The sequence below is a fragment of the Jaculus jaculus genome, chromosome 5 (assembly GCF_020740685.1).
Source record: "Jaculus jaculus isolate mJacJac1 chromosome 5, mJacJac1.mat.Y.cur, whole genome shotgun sequence".
Lineage (NCBI taxonomy): Eukaryota > Metazoa > Chordata > Mammalia > Rodentia > Dipodidae > Jaculus > Jaculus jaculus.
In genome coordinates, this window is record NC_059106.1 from 91,692,329 (window position 1) to 91,712,206 (window position 19,878).

At 44.6% G+C, this 19,878-nt stretch overlaps 1 protein-coding gene across 6 annotated transcripts in view; it reads right to left on the reverse strand.

Moving 5' to 3' along the window:
* Il12rb2 (interleukin 12 receptor subunit beta 2) overlaps window positions 1-19,878 on the reverse strand; it is an 87,635-nt gene that overhangs the window by 44,498 nt on the left and 23,259 nt on the right. For all 6 annotated transcript variants that reach the window (XM_045148665.1, XM_004663180.2, XM_045148668.1 and 3 more), the window contains 2 exons: window positions 19,647-19,797; window positions 11,387-11,466 (listed from right to left, as the gene is read on the reverse strand). In XM_045148665.1, coding sequence (XP_045004600.1) covers window positions 11,387-11,466; window positions 19,647-19,797 — 231 coding nt within the window. The remainder of the gene's footprint in view (window positions 1-11,386; window positions 11,467-19,646; window positions 19,798-19,878) is intronic.

The following is a 19,878-nucleotide window of genomic DNA, read 5'->3' on the forward strand; positions in this document are numbered from 1 at the left end:
GCCCTCTCTCCATTGTAAGAATATGTTAAAAGGAAAAGCTGTCCTGTCGATTCTCCCATTCATTTTCCTTCCTGCTTTGTCCCGTTGGAAATGATACCACGCCCTGGTATTATGCCAGGAACTCTGCTCCTCTGAACTGATTGAACCAGGAGTGAACTCTCATAGTAGTTGCCCTGGCACGACGATGATTTCTATCTTATCGTGCAGCTGGAAAAGCCCAAGAAAATAAGGGAACCTCTAATGACAGCAGAACTCTACTTCCCTTACCATGTCTGTTCTCTGCTTCTGACTCTCATTTTTGTCACTGACCAAGAATTCCCCAGTAGGTGGTATAACTACCAAGCAAGGAAAAGCAACCCTTTCCTCCCTAAACTATCTTTGCCATTTTTTTTTTTTGGCCAATCTGCAATGGGGCAAGGATCAGGAAAGAAAAGGACAGTGTGGAATATTGCAACAAAGTTATCAACTTTTCTCTATTTACTGCTACTATTTAGATATTGATTCTGAGATTGGATAATCCTATAATTCTTTTAAAATATTTTGTTTATTTGGGGGGGGGAAACAAATGAAAGAGAGAATGGGTACGTCAGGACCTCTAGCCCTGCCAATGAACTCCAGACGCATGCGCCACCTGGTACATTGAGCTTATGTGGATCCTGGGAATTGAGCCTGGGTTCTCTGGCTTTTTCAGATAAGTGCCTCAGTCACTAAGCCATCTTCCCAGCCCATATCATATAATTTTGTTTATTTGTTTTGTGAGGTAGGGTTTTGCTCTACCTATAGAGTCTCAGGGTGACCTCGAACTCATGGTGCTCCTCTTACCTCTGCCTCCCCAATGCTAGGATGAAAGGCATGTGCCACCAAGCCCGGCCCATGTCCTATAATTTGAAGAGGGTTTCAGAAACCTCACCTAAAGTCCTCCTGGGATTTTATTATTTTTCTGTATATGTGTGTGTGTATAGATGTGTTTGTTCTTTTTGCTACACTCAACAAGAGCTTCTGGGCAAATCTCCTGTCTCTGGTAGCTGTCCATTTCACCATCAGAGGGCTAGGATTACAGAAGCCCACCAAGGCTTTTTTACATGGTCTCTTAGGATCAAACTGGAGCACTCAGGCTTGAGTGGCAAGCACTTTGTCCACTGAGCCATCTCCCCAGCGCCCCCTACTGAGATTTACTTTAAATGGACCCACATATGCCCCTCTCCATAAACATACAAAACACATTTACAGATACATGACACATGCACATACACAAAATGCTTATGCATGTGCATACACTCACACCACACATTACCCACCCACCCCAGCCCCCAGCACCCATTCCTTTTAGGTAAACATCCTGCACAAATATAAGACCCATCTCACACTGTCTCTCATGCCATCATTCTATTCACAAGGGAGTGGGGTTACCTTTGGTACCCCTCTTTGCAGCTGTGTGGTGGGGTGTCCCAAGGATTGCTCAGAGAAGCAGACACCTCCACATGTACATCTTTACTCCCTTTCCCCTGTGAAGCACTCAACCTGGATGCATTCTCTCTTTAGCTGACTCCTTCCTTTCTGCTTCAGCAGCATCCCCAGAAGTCCAAACCCGAGTGAACTTGCTGCAGGCGGGAGCAGGAAGGATAGTGGTCCTACCCGGGAAGGACCTTTCCCCTCCCCACCCCAGCAGAGCCATGCTATCTGAAGACCTCACTGGAAACCAGGAATTGAGCATTGAGACCTTGTTTGCAGGTTTATAAAATTAGGGGTGCGATTACATGCTTGTCAAATGCCCTATGGCTCTAGAGGTCTGCAGTTCTGTGGTCCAAAGCTGGAGTGCTCCTCTCAGCATCTCTGCTCAGTGATATCCCTGTCTCAAGGGGCGTAGTCCGTTAGGGGCCATGGAATAAGCCCAAGATCTGACAGAAAGGCATCTTACCCTTAGAGGGCTTACAAAACTTGGACCACAACGTAGCTTTCCTAGGACACTCTGAGGCTGGATTATCATTGAAAACATTGAAGTGTGTCTATGAAGACCACCAAGTTGTAGCAACTAGTCTTTCTTACCCAAGATGGTTCTAGTCCCAAGCATAATTCTTGGGCCCATGTTTGTGGCTTCACAGAAGGAAGCATTTTGTGAATGCCTGTAGAGGGAGTGGGTCTTGGCAAAGACTTCTGTCACCCTGGTGGGAATAGAAGCCATATTCTGATGAGAGGAAGGGCAGACTCTGGGCACTGGAATCCCTTTGAATTTCAAGACCTCACTCAGCATCTCAGCTTCCTGACAACTGGAATGAGGCCAAAATGAGGAGCAGAGGATTCACAAAGTATTGTATGTTGTCAAGGAACATCTAATTTAATTTCCTTTAACACTGCTTTCAAAGTATAGTGGTAGAATGAGATTGAAAGTCTTTCAGACACTGTGAGAAGCACACAGGCACGATGGCCCAAGGCAGGCAGCATTCACCATTAGGATAAACATTCATGTACTACAGTCTACATCTACCGCAGTGGTAACCATAATCTTAACCTTTGTATCTTCTCCTTTATTGATCCCATCATAATCTTGTTAGCTTAACAAAGGCCCTAATCATTCCTCACTTTCTGCTGAGAGAAACTCTTGAGAAAAAGATCAATATCACATACCTTTCAGATCATTGTCAAGATGAGTTTTGGAGAAGGAACCTTTAAGGGGTAAAGCATTTTGGTTTAACTAGTTGTTTCTTTGTCAAGATAAAAACAATAGCCAATAACTGAGCCGGGTTCTCCCATATTTACAAATTATGCTCTTTGCCTGTCTTGCTTTGAGAACTGTTATTGAAAGTGGATTTATGGGCTGGAGGGATGGCTTAATGGTTAAGAGACTTGCCTGCAAAGCCAAAAGTCCCAGGTTAGATTCCCCAGGACCCATGTAAGCCAGATGCACAAGGGGGTGGATACATCTGGATTTTGTCTGTAGTGGCTAGGGGCCCTGGCCCACCCATACTCTCTCTCTCTCCTTGTCTATTTCTGTATTTCTCTTTCAAATAAATAAATAAAAACAAAATATTAAAGAAAGAAAGTGGATTTATTTTGAAGTACAGTGTTAATTTAAAAGTGAAGGGCTTAATCATGATTCAAATTATTTTAAAATTTATTTACTTAGAGCGGGCGTGGTGGTGCATGCCTTTAATCCCAGCACTTGGGAGGCAGAGATAGGAGGATCACTGTGAGTTTGAGGCCACCCTGAGTCTACATAGTTAATTCCACGTCAGCCTGGGCCAGAGTGAGACCCTACCTCGAAAAGCAAACAAACAAAAAAAAAATCAAAAAAACAAACAAACAAAGAAACAAAAAAGTTATATAAGTAAATAAGTAGAGAGAGAGAAAGAGAGAGAGAGACAATGGGTGCTTCAGGGCCTTCAGCCATTGCAAACAAACTGCAGATGAATGCACTATCTTATGCATCTGGTTTATGTGGGTCCTGAGGAATTGAACTGTGGTCATTGGACTTTGCAGGTAAGTGCCTTACCACTAAGCAATCTTTCCAGCCCCACCAAATTATTATTTTTAAAAATATTTTATTTTATTTATTTATTGAGAGAATCAGCACACTAGGGCCTCTAGTGTGCAAATGAACTCCAGACACGTGCACCACTTTGTGCATCTGGTTAACATGGGTCCTGGGGAATTGAACCTGGTTCCTTTGGCCTTGCAGGCAAATGCCTTAACCACTAAACCATTGTTCCAGCCCCCAAATTATTATTATTATTATTTTAATTTTTATTTATTTGAGAGCCATATTTGAGAGAGAAAAAGGCAGATACAGAGAGAGAGAATGGGCGCGCCAGGGCCTTCAGCCACTGCAAGTGAACTACAGATGTGTGCGCCTACTTGTACATCTGGCTAATGTGGGTACTGGGGAATCGAGCCTTGAACCTGGGTTCTTAGGCTTCATAGGCAAACACATAACCACTAAGCCATCTCTCCAGCCCCCCAAAATTACTTAAAAAAATTGTTTTGTTTATTTTTATTTATTTATTTGAGAGTGACAGAGAGAGAGGCACATAGAGAAAGAGAGAGAATGGGCATGTCAGGGCTTCCAGCCAGTGCAAATGAACTCCAGATGCGTGCGTCTCCTTGTGCATCTGGCTAATGTGGGTCCTGGGGAATTGAGCCTCGAACTGGTGTCCTTAGGCTTCACAGGCAAGTGCTTAACCACTAAGCCATCTCTCCAGCCCCCCAAAAATTATTATTAATTTTAATTTAATTTTTATTAACATTTTCCATGATTATAAAAAAAATCCCATAGTAATACCCTCCCTCCCACCCCACTTTCCCCTTTGACATTCCATTCTTCATCATATTACCTCCCCATTACAATCATTGTACTTACATTATTCAATACCAACCTATTAAGTACCCTCCTCCCTTCCTTTCTCTTCCCTTTATATCTCCTTTTTAACTTACTGGCCTCTGCTACTAAGTTTTTTCCTTCTCATGCAGAAGCCCAATCATTTGTAGCTAGGATCCACATATGAGGGAGAACATGTGGTGCTTGGCTTTCTGGGCCTGGGTTACCTCACTTAGTATAATCCTTTCCATATCCATCTATTTTCCTGCAAATTTCATGACTTCATGTTTCTTTACCGCTGAGTAGAACTCCATTGTATAAATGTGCCCCATCTTCATTATCCACTCATCAGTTGAGGGACATCTAGCTGGTTCCATTTCCCAGCTATTATAAATTGAGCAGCAATAAACATGGTTGAGCACGTACTTCTAAGGAAATGAGGTGATTCTTTCGGATATATGCCTAGGAGTGCTATAGCTGGGTCATATGGTAGATCAATCTTTAGCTGTTTTAGGAACCTGCACCATGATTTCCACAATGGCTGGACCAGATTGCATTCCCACCAGCAGTGCAGAAGGGTTCCTCTTTTTCCACATCCCCGCCAACATTTATGATCATTTGTTTTCATGATGGTGGCCAATCTGACAGGAGTGAGATGGAATCTCAATGTAGTTTTAATCTGCATTTCCCTGATGACTGGTGATGTAAACATTTGTTTAGATGCTTATATGCCATTTGTATTTCTTCCTTTGAGAATGCTCTATTTAGCTCCATAGCCCCGTTTTTTCTGGAAACTTATTTCTCTTTGTTGGCCTGTATTAGATCTGCCACCTGGTCTTCTATCTTAGATATTCTGTCCTCTCCCTCATCCATCCTACTGGTGAGATTTTCTACAGAGTTTTTCTTTTCTTTTTTTTTAATCTCATTAACTGTGTTCTTCGTTGTTAGTAATTCCTACTGTTTTTTCTTTATTATTTCTATTTCCTTATTTATGTCTTGTATTGCCTTCTTTATTTCATGAAATTGGTGTCCTGCGTCTTCTTTGATTCCTTTGATTTCCTCTTTGAATTCCTCTTTGACTCCTTTGATTTGTTCTCTGACTTCTTTGAACATATTTGTAATCATCCTTTTGAAATCTATCTCAGGCATTTCCTCTAACTTGTTCTCACTGGAGGTCATTTCTGATGAATTAATACTGTGAGGTGGATTTATATTGTCTTCGTTTTTAGTGTTTCTTGTGTTATAATGTATATATTTTTGTATCTTGGATTAAGTTAATGCTTGGATTTTCTAGGTAGCTAGATATTCTTAGCTGTATCAATTGATTTGATATTATATACTTCAGGATAGGAGTTTAAGGTGTTAGGTGTGGCTCTTAAGACTCTCAGAGTATCTACAAAGGTGTTCCTAGTGGTTGAGTTTCCCTGGTATGGGAGTATTCAAGTAGGCTGAGTGGAATAAAATACAGGTAGATTCTAAAATTTAACTATACACTGTACACATTCAATCAAAAGCAGCACTGAATATTTATGCAAGAGTAGTTATTATAATAACCAGATCGTTTAGGAACAAAGAAGTTAAGATTTCTCATCTGTTGAGGGATCGAAGTCAGCTTGTGACCAAGTGAGACACTTCCCTGGTGCAATCAATCCCAGTTACCTTTTTGGATGATTTTGGTCTCAGTCAAGTTGCTGGCTAAGTCATTGGGCTGCTGTTCTGATTTCTGGAGCTGGGCACTGGCTTTTCCTGTGGGGAAAACTGAGCCTGGCAACTGTGGCCCTGCAGATCGGCACCCCACTGCTGGAACCACCACTGCTGCTAAAGCTGCTGCTGCTGGGTCTTTCACCTCTGCTGGGTCCACTGCTGCTGCTGCCGCTGTTGCTGCTGCTTTAGCTGCCACTGCTGGATCCTCTGCTGCTGCTGCTGGATCTGCAACTGCTGCCTCTGAAGTTGCTGCTGCTGGATCTGCTGCTGCTGCTGTTACTGGATCTGCCACTGCTGGGGCTGCTGCTGCTGGTGCCGGAGCCGCTGATGTTGCTGCGGGACCCTGCTCCTGCTTGTGTCCTGCAGTTGGCTCAAGTTGGTGTGGCCGGGTCTGGGACCGCTGCTCTATTCGCTGGAGCTGGGCTCAGGCGGTGGGGGAGGGGAGGGAGCCGCAGCTGCTCTGGTTCTCACTGTTCCACGTGTTCTTCTACCTCATTGTCTGCTCCTCTGTTGCTCACTGCCGCTCTCCCTGCACGTTTCCTGAGTTGCGGAGAGTGCTGGTGTGAGTGGAAGCTCCCACACCTGGCTTTTCCTGCAGCTGGAGCCGAGCCTAGCAGCTTTCCAGTGTGCTGCCGCCGCCGCGGTCAGCAGACCTGCCAGGGCTGCTTTTGCCGGCCTCTGCAGGCTCTGGATTTCTTCTACTTCTCCACTGCCATTTTGATTTCTTATACACCTCACTTTTTAGTAAAAGTGTGTATTTTGCTGAGTTTTTTCGGTCTTTTCCCCCACTAGGCTGCTTTGGCGTGGTACCTAAGCTGCCATCTTAATCAGAAGTCCATTTTATTTCCACAATCCCCAAATTATTTTTAACAGTGTCTCTTAGAGCAGACATTTTTTTCCTGTATGTGAGTATGCATGTGTGTGGGGGAGACAGCAGCTCATTTCCTTTTCTTTCTTTTTTTTTTTTTTGAAATTTTATTTATTTATTTATTTGAGAGCAACAGACACAGAGAGAAAGACAGGTAGAGGGAGAGAGAGAGAATGGGCGCGCCAGGGCTTCCAGCCTCTGCAAACGAACTCCAGACGCGTGCGCCCCCTTGTGCATCTGGCTAACGTGGAACCTGGGGAACCGAGCCTCGAACTGGGGTCCTTAGGCTTCACAGGCAAGCGCTTAACCGCTATGCCATCTCTCCAGCCCTCTTTCTTTTTTTTTTTTTTTTTCAGCTCATTTCTTTTTTTAAAAATTTATTATTTATTATTATTTATTTATTTATTTGAGAGTGACAGAGAGAGAAAGAATGGGCATGTCAGGGCCTCCAGTCACTGCAAATGAACTCCAGATGCATGTGCCCCCTGGTGCATCTGGCTAATGTCGCTCCTGGGGAATTGAGCCTCGAACCGAGGTCCTTGGGCACTAAGCCATCTCTCTAGCCCTCCAGACCATCTATTTAATTCCAGGGGTGTCTGTGAGCCCTGCACCCCCGCTGAAGTCCTTACTGTGAAAGCACAGCACCAGTGTAATTCCTCCTAGCCTCTGATTGTTCCATCCTCCTTTTAGGCAGCCATCTTTCTTGGAGGCACCAGAGTTCATGAAATGCCACACTCTTTGGCTTTAGGTAAGATGAGGTCACGAATGAGACACACCATTCTGCTATGGGTGTGCAACTGAGCAGCCGCCACGCAGCCAGCTGATGCCTGAGGAAGACTACGAAGGTAGGATGGGCAGAAGTGTTTTGGGTCAACAACAGGTACTTGATGGAGATCCCTCTGTTCTACTACTTATACTGTGTGAACTTGGAAACTCTGAACTAGAATAGTTCTTAAATAATCAAATAAAGTCTGATCTAAAACTTCCTCCATATGCATTTCAAGTTTGCACAAAAGATTTCCACATGCACAATAGACTGTCACCCAACCTGAAACGGGCATAGACTGTCATCCACTTGCATGCTTGGGTATCCCAGTGTCTAATGCAGCCACTGAGCACCTGTCTATCACAGGCAGCTAATTATTCGAAGTTCTGGATAAGGCAGAGACCAAACTTTAACCAACCCAGGCACCTCTGCACCTCACTTCTCTGGCTCTGAGAATATATCCATGAAAGTGGTGGGAAGGAGCATCCTGAAGCACTGTTTTTTGTTTGTTTGTTTGCTTGTTTTTTTCCCCAAGGTAAGTTCACTGTAGCTCAGGCTGACATGGAATTCACTATGTAGTTTCAAGGCGGCCTCGAACTCACGGCGATCCTCCTACCTCTGCCTCCCAAGTGCTGGGATTAAAGGCGCCCGGCTAAGATTTTTTTTTTTTAAATACCTCAGACTACGAGGGACATAATTCACATTCAAGCCACCACAGAGGGCAAATTGACTCCTGTAAGCTCACCCAGCCCTCTTCAAAATCATTCCAGCCATGAGCGCAGAGCCTCCTAAACACCTCCCATCAGGCCCCACCTCCCCGCACTTGTTTCACTGGAGATGAAGTTTCCACAGGAAGGGCAAAAACATCCAAACCATAACAGGCTTGCTCTCAGAGGGCTAAGAAAATGGTCTACTCTTCATTTAGGGTCCTTATCTATCCACCCAAAGAATGCAGTGAACAGACAGTGGAGGGTGACTGATGGAGGACGCATCTACAAAGGAGTATGATGGGGCAACTTGGACAAAAAATGGACTCCTGTTAGCTGCAAGGTTTCCAACCAGGAGGGTAGAGATAGTCTGGAGGCTGCAGAAGGTGTAGCGGGCTCCTCTGAAGCACAAGCCTGAGGCTGCCAAGTCAGCAGGCCCCGCTGGGTCTCTCTCCATCGCAGGCAGGGTAATCAGAGCATCCAGGGCGCAGGAACCTTGCAGAAGCAGATCATCTCACCTGAATCACCTTTTTCCATTTTCCAAGGACTTAAATCACCTGGTTTGTTCTTAAGATCAGCATCTCAGTGCGCGAACAGTTACTAGGACGAACTTGGATGATTTTGGTCTCAGTCAAGTTGCTGCCTGGTCGTTGGGCTGCTGTTCTGATTTCTGGAGCTGGGCAATGGCTTTTCCTGCGGGGAAAACTGAGCCTGGCAACTGTGGCACTGCAGATCAGCACCCCCGCTGCTGGAACTGCTGCTGCTAAAGGTGCCTCTGCTGGGTCTGTCAGCAGCTGAAGCTGCTGCTGCTGGGCCCACTGCTGCTGCTGCTTCTGCTGCTGCTGCTTCTGTAGCTGCCACTTCTGGATCCACTGCTGCTGCTGAAGCTGCTGCTGCTGGGTCCACTCCTGATGCTGCCACTGAAGCTGCTGCTGGGGCCACTGGTACCGGTGCCAGAGCCACAGATGTTGCTGCCGAACTCTGCTCCTGCTTGGGTCCCGCTGTCGGCTCAAGTTGGCGTGGCTGGGTCCCGGGAAGCTGCTCTGTTCGCTGGAGCTGGGCTCAGGCGGTGGGGGAGGGGAGGGAGCCGCGGCTGCTCTGGTTCTCTCGCTGCTCCTCATGTTCTTCTACCTCGCAGTCTTCTCCTCTGTAGCTCACTGCCGCTCTCCCCTCATGTTTCCCGAGTTGCGGAGAGCGCGGTGTGAGGGGAAGCGCCCGCACCTGGCTTTTCCTGCAGCTGGAGCCCAGCCTGGCTGCTTTCTTGTGCGCCGCCGCTGCCGCCGCCGCAGTTGGCGGAGCTGCCGGGGCCGCTTTTGCCGGCCTGTGTGGGCTCTGGAACTCTTCTACTTCTCCGCTGCCGCTTCAATTTCCTATACACCTCACTTTTTAGTAAAAGTGTGTATTTTGCTGAGTTATTTTGGTCTTTTTTCCCCCCAGGCTGCTTTGGCGTGGTACCTACGCTGCCATCTTAACCGGAAGTCCCAGCTCATTTCTCGTAACTGAAGGTTGTAAAGATGATCTGGGGACTTCTGCTCATGAATGTGGTGCTTTTGGCTCCTTACTCATTGAGCTTGTGATTTCAAAGGCATTTGTTTACCTTTGACTGGAAGAGATATAGTGAAAGGAATGTGTGGTGCAACTCACCAGGAAACCTCAGTCTGTACACATTCAAACAGCAGTTTTTTTTTTTTTTTTTTTTTTTTACAAAGATGAGTTAAGAAGACAATGCTTCTGTCTCCATGCACTTAGTCACTGGGTGACCTTAGGCAGAAACTTTCCCTCTGATGCTTGTTTTTTCTCTTTCTTTCTTCCTTCCTCCCTCCCTCCCTCCTTCCCTCCCTTCTTCTCTCTCTCTTTCTTTATCTTTTTTTTTTTTTTTTTGAGGTAGGTTCTCACTCTGGTCCAGGCTGACCTAGAATTCACTCTGTAGTCTTAGGGTGGCCTTGAATTCATAGTGATCCTCCTACCTCTACTCCCGAGTGCTGGGATTAAAGACATGTGCTACCACACCTGGCTCTGTCTTTTCTTTTTGAGGTAGGGTCTCACTCTAGCCCAGGCTGACCTGCAATTCACTATGTTGTCTCAGAGTGGCCTTGAACTCATGACAATCCTCCTGCATCTGCCTCCTGAGTGCTGGGATTGAAGATATGCACCACCATGTTCAGCTTGTTAATTATATATATGTATATATACTTTTTTTTGAGAGAGAGAGAGAGAGGGAGGATGGGTATACCAGAACCTCCAGCCACTGCAAAAGAACTCTGAACACATGTGCCACCCTATGCATCTGGTTTTACGTGGGTACTGGGGGATCGAACTGGGTCCTTTGGCTTGGCCAGCAAGCACCTTAGCTGCTAAGCCATCTCTCCAGCCTTCTGTTTTCTCATTTGTTAGGTGATATAAACTGTGTCTGGTTTGGATGTTCATCTGAACAACATGAAGCCGTCTGATAGTGAATATTCTATCCCACAGGTATTTGATGAGGATTCAGTGAGATGCCGACAGTGACTTTCAACATGTGGTGAAACACTGGCACTGTATGATAATGTTAGACTCACTGTCTGGAAATGGCTTAAGTCTGTTTTCCTGCTATTCTGCACTTTTTACTACCATTAGCATTTCTCAGGTGCAGCAGCTCTCTTTATAGTTCTACACTTTCAATGACATGGAAACTACATCCCTAATTATTCACATCCACAATTTTCTCATCTTTTATTTCTCAAAGGATAAGTAAAGTGACATATAGCTTCTGGGCACATTTGTGGCGAGTGGGTGGCCAGGGAGGTGGATGAGAATCAGAAGAGAGGTGATATTCATAGGGTGGAAATGTCAGGGACAGGAAGGAGGATGAAGTGGGATGAGAAAAGGCTGCAGAGGGAACTCAGACGGAGTGCTAAATTCTATCACATCGGGAATCATGGATTAGTCTGAGCTCTGTGTGGAAGCCATAGTGGGAACAGAAGCGCTCATCCTGCTACGAAATACAGTTACTTGTATAATCTTAAGTTTTAAACTGAGCTGAAACTTACCTTCCAGAAAAGTGATATCTGCTGCCTGTTGTCATCAATGTTTTGTTTCATGTACCAGACATCTAACATCCCAGTAGGTTCTGATTTGGAGAAAGAAGAAATAATCACATTTTCATGTGTATACACACACACACACACACACACACACACACTACAACAGAAAACATAACAACCAATTACAGAAAGTGCATATCGTCATGGTCATGCCTGCCATACAGCTTTGGACAGGGAGACAGGCAAAGGTTACATCACTTATAAAAGACTGAACGCTGACACTGGCAAAAGCGAGAACTGAACTCAGCACTTGCTATCTCTACAGACCCTGCTCTTCCTGTTCCAGTTACTGTATTAACAAACTACACCATCCAGACACTGACTATGCAATTAGGATTGCATGTGGGTGTCAAAATCAGTTGACTTGCTCAGTAGCAGTCTATCTGCGGGGCTCTTTCCACAATGCTGAGATTCTAAGGTTGTATGCAAGGGCATATGGTATAAATAAATCAGAAGCAAGCCACACATTACTTCTGAAGGTAGTATCCAGGCCCGTGCAGGGAGCCTGAGGGCAGAGGCAATGGTGTATAGGGTCTTGAGCAGGCAGTGAGAAGTAGTGAAAAGGTCTCCAAGAACAATGAAATCAGAGAGAAGAAGTGCACTTGGGAAAGGCATGTCAAGAACTTTTAGGTGCAGGACTCAGTGAAACACATACTAGTCTTTTGTCTCATCCTGTTTCAAGTCATGCTGTAAGCAGAGTGACAGAGATAAACTGTTCATTCTCTGATCTCATAATGCTCACATTCTGGGCTTTGATACATGTATCTACTTCCTAGGTTCAAATAACTCTATTCAAGCAGACTTACAAATAGCTCCACTAGTAAGAGCTTTTAGAGGGGGGTTCCTGCTTTCACACACTGTGCTGCCTGATATGGTGCCCAGCTCTCCTCTCCTTTGACTCTGGTTCACGTTTTTTCTTTTTTTGAGGTAGGGTCTCCTTCTAGTCCAGGCTGACCTGGAATTCACTATGTATTCTCAGGGTGGCCTTGAACTCATGTCAATCCTCCTATCTTGACCTCCCAGGTGCTGGGATTAAAGGTGTGCGCCACCACGCCCGGCCCTATGATTCCCTCTTTGTTTCCACCTCTTTCCTGTCATTCCCTAGGTGGCTCACCATTCACATGGGTGCTGTTCCCTGAGGCTGGCACTGCCACGCCGACTTTCTGTTTCTCTCTGCTGGTCACTGAGTGAAGGGAGCCAGATAGGAATCCTCTTCTCTGTCTGCAAGTTTCCCTCTCAGCTGTCCACAGCACCCTGCTGATGTGGCGTTTGAAGCGCCCTCCCTCCCACTCCTGCCCACCCCTGAGCCCCAATTCCAGTCTCATCGCTTTTGCATCATCAAAGTCCTCTCTCTGCTCATTATTAATGTCTCCCTTTCCTGGACTCTTGTCATTTTCTTGCAAATATACTGCATTATGTCTGACTCAAAAAGAAAAACGGAGAATTTCTTAGTACCATATATTGCTAGACACTGTTCCTTTCACAGAGCTTTTCTTTTTGCATGGGTGTGTATGTGTGGTGTGCTTGTAAACAGATGCATGCTCATACGTGTGTGGGCACATGTGTATGCACTTGTATATGGAGGCTGGAAGTCAGTGTTGGGTGTCTTCCTCCATAGCACATCTACTCTTTTTTTTGTTCATTTTTTTTCCCCTTGGTAGTCTCACTCTAGCCCAGGCTGACCTGGAATTCACTATGTAGTCTCTGGATGGCCTCAAACTCATGGGGATCCTCCTACCTCTGCCTCCCGAGTGCTGGGACATGCGACACCGTGCCAGGCTACATATCTATTCTTTGAGACAAGGTACCTCGCTGAACCTAGAGTTTACCAACTTGATTAGATTAGCTGGCCAATACATCCCAGGGTTTCTGTGTCTCTGCCTTCTCAGCATTGGGATTACAGGCATGCACCACCATGCCTGCCATTTTGTGTAGGCACAGGACATCCAAACTCAGGTCCTCAGGCTTGCACAGAAAATATTTGACCTGTTGAACCATTTCCTCAGCCTCTCACAAAACTTTAATTTTATTTTACTTATTTATTTGCAGAGAGAGAGAGGGGGTGGGGAATATGAATATGGAAATACCAGGGCTTCTATCCACTGCATACACACTCCAGATGCATGTGCCACTTTGTGTATCTGGCTTTATGTGGGGCTGGGGAATGGAACCCTGGTCTTTAGGTTTTGCAGGCAAGTGCCTTAACTGCTAAGCCATTTCTCCAGCCCCACAAAATTTTTTGAAAAGAGTTGTGAGTTGTCAGTCTTCATTCCCTCACCTCACATGCGATCTTACCTCACACCTTACTTCCCTTCCCCTCCACACTGTGGGCACAGTTCCTAGTTGCCCGTGACCACTTCTCTGTTCTGACTTTATTGGACTTCTTAGCAGTATTTATTTATTTTTCTTCAAGAAACAAGTCAAGGGGATGTTTATTTTATATTTTTGCAAGGACTTTTTTGAGGAAATGATTTTATGTGAGAAAATGGTGAGGGAGCCATTTTCTAGTTCACTTGTGCTGACTGATACTACAAGGGAGTCTCTGAGATAGAGTAATGATAGAAAAAAGTCAGCTTTTGATCATAGGTAGAATATGATAAATCACACAGACTGAAGCTACCCGACCCTCTGTCTGTGTCTGTCTCTCCTCTTGTTTGAATGTCTTGGGGATTGGATGAAATCACCTGAGTAAAGAATAGGACTCAAAGACTTACACACAAACTGAGGTTGAGGAAAGAAAGAGGTCAGCAAAAGAGACAACAACAATTTGGCTGATAAAGTGGAACAAAACCAAGTAATATGAGATTGAAAGTATTTCAAGAAAGAAACAGCTCCTTTCCCTTTTGCAATGACTCGAAGGCTGTCTATTCAGAGGATGATGTCCCTTACTTAATCAGTCTGGTATAAGAAAAAGAATTAGGGGATGGGTGGCTTAAATAACAAATGGCTCAGGGCCATAGTTCTGGAGTCTGGCAAGTGCAAGATGAAGGTGCTGTCAGATCCGGTGCCTGGCCAGGGCCTGCTCTGTGTGCTTGCTTTCTTGTTGTAGGCCTCATGTGTGGGGAGGGGTGTGGAGAGAGAGAGGAGGGAGGAGGGAGGAGGAAAAAAGGAAGGAGGAGGGAGAGAATATACATAGAAGGGCTCTGGGCTCTGGCTACTTCTTATGAGGGTACTAATCCCATTCACTAGGGATCCCTACTCATGACCTGATTACCTACCAAAGGTCTCACCTGTTAATTCCATCACACCAGGGGTTAGGACTTAAATATATGAATGTTGTAGGGACACAAACATTCAGTTTATCCCAGTGAAGAAGACCACTAGGTTCTTGAGGTTGGACTTGTGTTTTAGCTTGGGGTCATCTCCCCTAGGGATCTTTCTCTGGCTTTTCAAGATAACCTGCAACTGACAGTCTGAGGTTCTACGTGGTTATCACTGTGTCCCAACAACACTCCCTGCTTACATGCTAGGCTGATTACTCCTTCCTTGTTGGGACCACGGATCTGACAAACAGCTTAAAGGAGGAAGGAGTTTCTGGCTTATGAGTCCAAGGGGTTATACTCTATCATGGGGAGGAAGGCAAGGCAACAGAAGGAAGCTGGCTAGGCACACTTCAGCCAGAGTCAGGAAGAATTGAGGGAGAGGGAGAAGAGGGAGGGAAAAGAAGAGAGAGAGAGAAAGGGAAAGGGAAAGAAAGGGATAGGGCCAGAGAAGAAAGGAGAGTTGAAAGGGAGAGATGGAGAGGGAAGGAGAGGAGGGGAGGAAAGGAGAGTGAAAGAATGAGCACAAAGTAGGTCTGGATTAGAAAACCACAAGGCTGATCACTTCCTCTAGCAAGGCTCCACCTCCTAAAGGTTCCCGGACTTTCCCAAAGAGTGTCGCTAGCTGGGAGCCAAGTGTTCAACCATAGCTGGGAGCCAAGTGTTCAACCACTAGGTGGGGCTAATTCACACCCAAGCCAGGACATGTGCTACAAAGAGTATTTCTCTTTTTCTTTTCTCTTTCTTTTTTTGTACATGATTTGAAATCAAAAAGTTACAGCAACCAATTAATAGCAACCTTGATTTTCATTGCTATATTTTTCTTTACACATGGTTTCTGTTTAAGGAAAGTATTTTCTAAGACTGGTGATTGCCACCATGTCCAATAGTTGAGAATAGGATATTTGCTCCCTTCAAGGTGGGGGAAGGGCAAGAACTTGGATCATATCTCAGACATTTGCCCTCTAATGAAAGTGCTTGCATGTAGCCGGGCGTGGTGGCGCACGCCTTTAATCCCAGCACTCGGGAGGCAGAGGTAGGAGGATTGCCATGAGTTCAAGGCCACCCTGAGATGACAGTTAATTCCAGGTCAGCCTGGACCAGAGTAAAACCCTACCTCGAACCCCCCCCCCAAAAAAAAAAGAAAAGAAAATGCTTGCATGTGAGGCCCTTTAGTAGGAAGGTCAAAACCTTTCATTCTCATTCCCCTCAATCTTAGGTTAAAACACACACACACACACACACATCAGTATGTTATCCTTGAGCTTAGTTTTGAGGTGGACAACAGTGGTTTGAGGACCAAATCCAGCCTTATGCCTATTTTTGTATGTCCAGTGAACTAATGATAGTAGTTTTTGCATTTTGAATAGTTAAAATTATGAGAAGAAAAATTTCAATGACATGTGAAAAGTAAAGCTAAAATGTCAACATTCATAAATAAATTCTGTTGGAGCCAAACCATGTATCTTTGTTCATGGCAAATGGCCATCTGGACATGACAGCAGCAATGTTTAATGGTTGTGACTGAGATCATACAGCCTACAAAGCTAAAAGCACTTAGCTAACTGGACGTGTAGAGAAAGTGTTTACCCACTCCCCACTGCCCTGTGATGAAAGGTTGACTATCCAAAATGATTAAAAAGCTTTCTTGTATTTAATGTTCATGTCTATGTTGGTAGTAGCTCTAAATGACATATGAATGAATTGATTTCTTGGCTTCTCAATGTGAGGGGATATGGTTGCAGGTGACCATTGCATTTGGTTTTCTGAGGTATGGATTTGCTCTAGCCCAGGCTGATCTATGTAGTCTCAGGGTAGCCTTGAACTCATGGAAGTCCTCCTACCTCTTTTAATCCCAGCCTCCCAAGTGCTGGGATTAAAGGTGTGCACTACCACGCCGGCCTGGCCATTGCATTTGTTCCCTTTGGGGCATTTCCCCCTCACTCATGCTGACTCCATGATGGAGGAGGTGGCACCTTTGCCACTCAGGCCCAAGCATGAACACACATGCTTCCTTTAGGATTGGCCTGTAATAGAGGTGAGCGATATTCAGACACGGAAGACTTCTAAACATGCTGAAAGTAGAAAAACACTGGAGGATAGTTTTACTTGTCACTGTGGAGTCTTTTGGATGTTAGGAGAGGTAAGCATGTTCTTATACATGTTTGGCCACCCTGAACTCAAATTCAAGAATGTTCTCTTCCTAGAAGGAAAATCTGATTGCTCACTTCCCAGAGTCACATCTGTCTTTGAGGGATACAGACGTGGGGACAGTCCTCTGAGAAAGCACAGTGGTTTTGTTCCTCTTACCCCTTCCTCAGTGGCCATATTCTGAAGGATTATGACAATAGTTGAACTTAATTTCAAAGGAAGAGGCCCACATAGAGTGAAGAGGGCCCTTCCCTCACTGAGAAATGTACATCTACACCTAGCCATAGGGGACAGAACGCCCCTCCCAGTTTGGAGGCTGCATAAAAAGAGTTCTACTATAAGTCATTCACAATTTAGACAGCAAACTTTCTGAGTAATTTTTTTTAAATGCCAAGTTACATAAAGAGTTTCAAGTTAAAGAGTTAAAAGGAAGAAGTGTTAAAAAAAATTCACACCTTTGGGTTTCCGTCAGTTGGTGTTTCATAAAGAAACTGATGATGGAAGCAGTGGTGAGGCTGCAGAGCGCACAGCCCAGCAAGGACTGGCTACCTTGGGAAAGACCGAGGCCAGGACGGAGGTCAGCAGACACGGAGAGGGCGTGACGGAGTGTGAGTGTGGCCCCACAGCCGCCCTGGCGTCCGCGGTGTGGTGCTGGTTTGTTTATAGCACATTAGAGCTAGCAGGCTGCTCTGGAGAAGTTTTAATTCAGCACACCAACACGTCAAAAATAAGCAGTGAAAAACTTTTTCAGCATGTCTAAGTCATTATTCAACGCAGGGCTGACAAGGATTCCCAAGTTTGAGTTTTCCCAGTTTAGAGGCCAGCCCAATGTGATGTAAAATGTAACTTAAAAATTTCTTGGATTTGGATAAAAAATATTGCCAGTTAAAAAACCTTATCTGCATTATATAAGAAAATATAATCCCATGAGTATTTTTTTTTAAATGTACTACTTTGACTATATGTAATAAAAGACAGTAAAAATAAGCTCTGGACTATAGCATTGTCAAGCAGGAAACAAATGGGCCACCATTATGGCATTTTACCAGAAAATGAGAGGTACTGAATTATCAATTGTTGGATGAATTCATTTTAATATTTTCTTTTTCTTTTTAGTTTTTCCAGGTAGGGTATCACTCTCGCTCAGGCTGACCTGGAATTCACTTTGTAGTCTCAGGGTGGCCTTGAACGCTTGGCTATCTTCCTACCTCTGCCTCCCAAGTGCTGGGATTAAAGGTGTGCGCCACCATGCCTGGCTTTAAATATTTTCTTATATAGAGAAATGTAATTAATATCAGTGGAAATGAGCTTGTTATATAAGTGATACACTGAGTGTAAAACTCTGTAATAGGCTCTCTTTAGGACACTGCACATCACTGACAAAGATCATCAGTTACCAAAACAACATCAAGAGATCAGTGAATGACACTTAATCAGAAGGCTATTTCAGATACACATATATCTCCAATCGTCACCCCTTATGGTATTTTCCCTCTGGGGTATAACATGTTCCTCATTTGGGAGTAGAGAATGCTCTGGCCCAGGAGCCCTGACAAACTAATTGACCAAAACAAAACTGCATTAACCACGTCTCTGGTAATGGTGATGGAGCTATTGTTAACTTTCTAGTAAAAGGAAGAAGGAGAGGGTCACAGGACTCTCAAATGGGATTCCAGCTATTACTTGTTCCTGCCCCTGCCCCCAGTTGCTAGTGATCCTGGGAGAAGTTAGAGTAAGTAAGGAAGAGAGAGACCATGGGTGCAGCTTCTATAAGATTGTCATATATGAGGTATGCTACTTTGTGGCGATGCAGCTGTTTGGGAGTCACCCACACTCCTGTTAGTAACCCCAGTGCACTCATTGTTTGACCAAATTGGACTTTGGTGGAATTGTGCTTTGTCTGCCTTTGATGACCTATGTAGGGTAAACAGACATTTGTTCACATCTTCCCAGGAAAATTAATGCACCAATTCTCAGACTACTTTCTTTCACGCTTTATTTTATTTTATTTATTTGAGAATGACAGACAGAGAAGGAGGAAGATAATATATAGAGAGAATGGGCATGCCAGGGCCTCCAGCCACTGAAAACGAACTCCAGACACCTGCGCCCCCTTATGCATCTGGCTTACGTGGGTCCTGGGGAATCGAGACTCGAACCAGGGTCCTTAGGCTTCACAGGCAAGTGCTTAACCACTAAGCCATTTCTCCAGCCCCCCTTATTTATTTATTTTTCTTTCAAGCTCCTAATATGGCTTATTGAACCACTATTTTCAGAGAATCAAACAGACAAAATGTATCCAGACTTCACAGGAATGAGATTAAGTTACTGATTAAAACTTATTGGAATAAAGCCAGGTGTGGTGGCACATGCCTTTAATAACAGCACTTGGGAGGCAGAGAGATAGCAGGATTGCTGAGAGTTCGAGACCACCCTGAGACTACATAGTGAATTCCACATCAGCCTGGGCTAGAGTGAAACCCTACAAGAAAACAACAACAACCAAACAAACAAACAAAAGCAACAACTTATTGGAATAGTATTGGTATCGAAACAGTCATGGAAATAAGAAGTTTAACCCTATGTTACTAAGGCATAAGCTTGTGGCCAATGTGACTGGTGGCAAACAGGAGTAGGCTTTACCTAGTCTTAAAGATTTCTTAGCACCATAAACATCTTCCTGGGTCATTTCAGTAATATACTCAGAGATGCTTTTCCAAGGAAGTCATTCAACCCTCCTCTTCCCTTTTCCTTTCTCCTCCCTTCCTTTTTGGGGGTTGGGTGTGGGTACCTACTTTCTTCTGGTGTTTGTGTTTTTAAGGATTTGCTCCAATCACTCCAGCTTCCTTTATAAAGATGTAGCTTTGAAGAAATCTGAAATTCGTATTCTGTAAAAGGTTTCAGATCATACAAATCATGTCTTCCTTTGACATTTGTGGCATTAACCTGGAATAAGGGAAGATTTTCTTTATTAAGGCATACTGTTTGTAGCTCTTATGGGTGCATTATTGTGGCTCAGTACTGTTG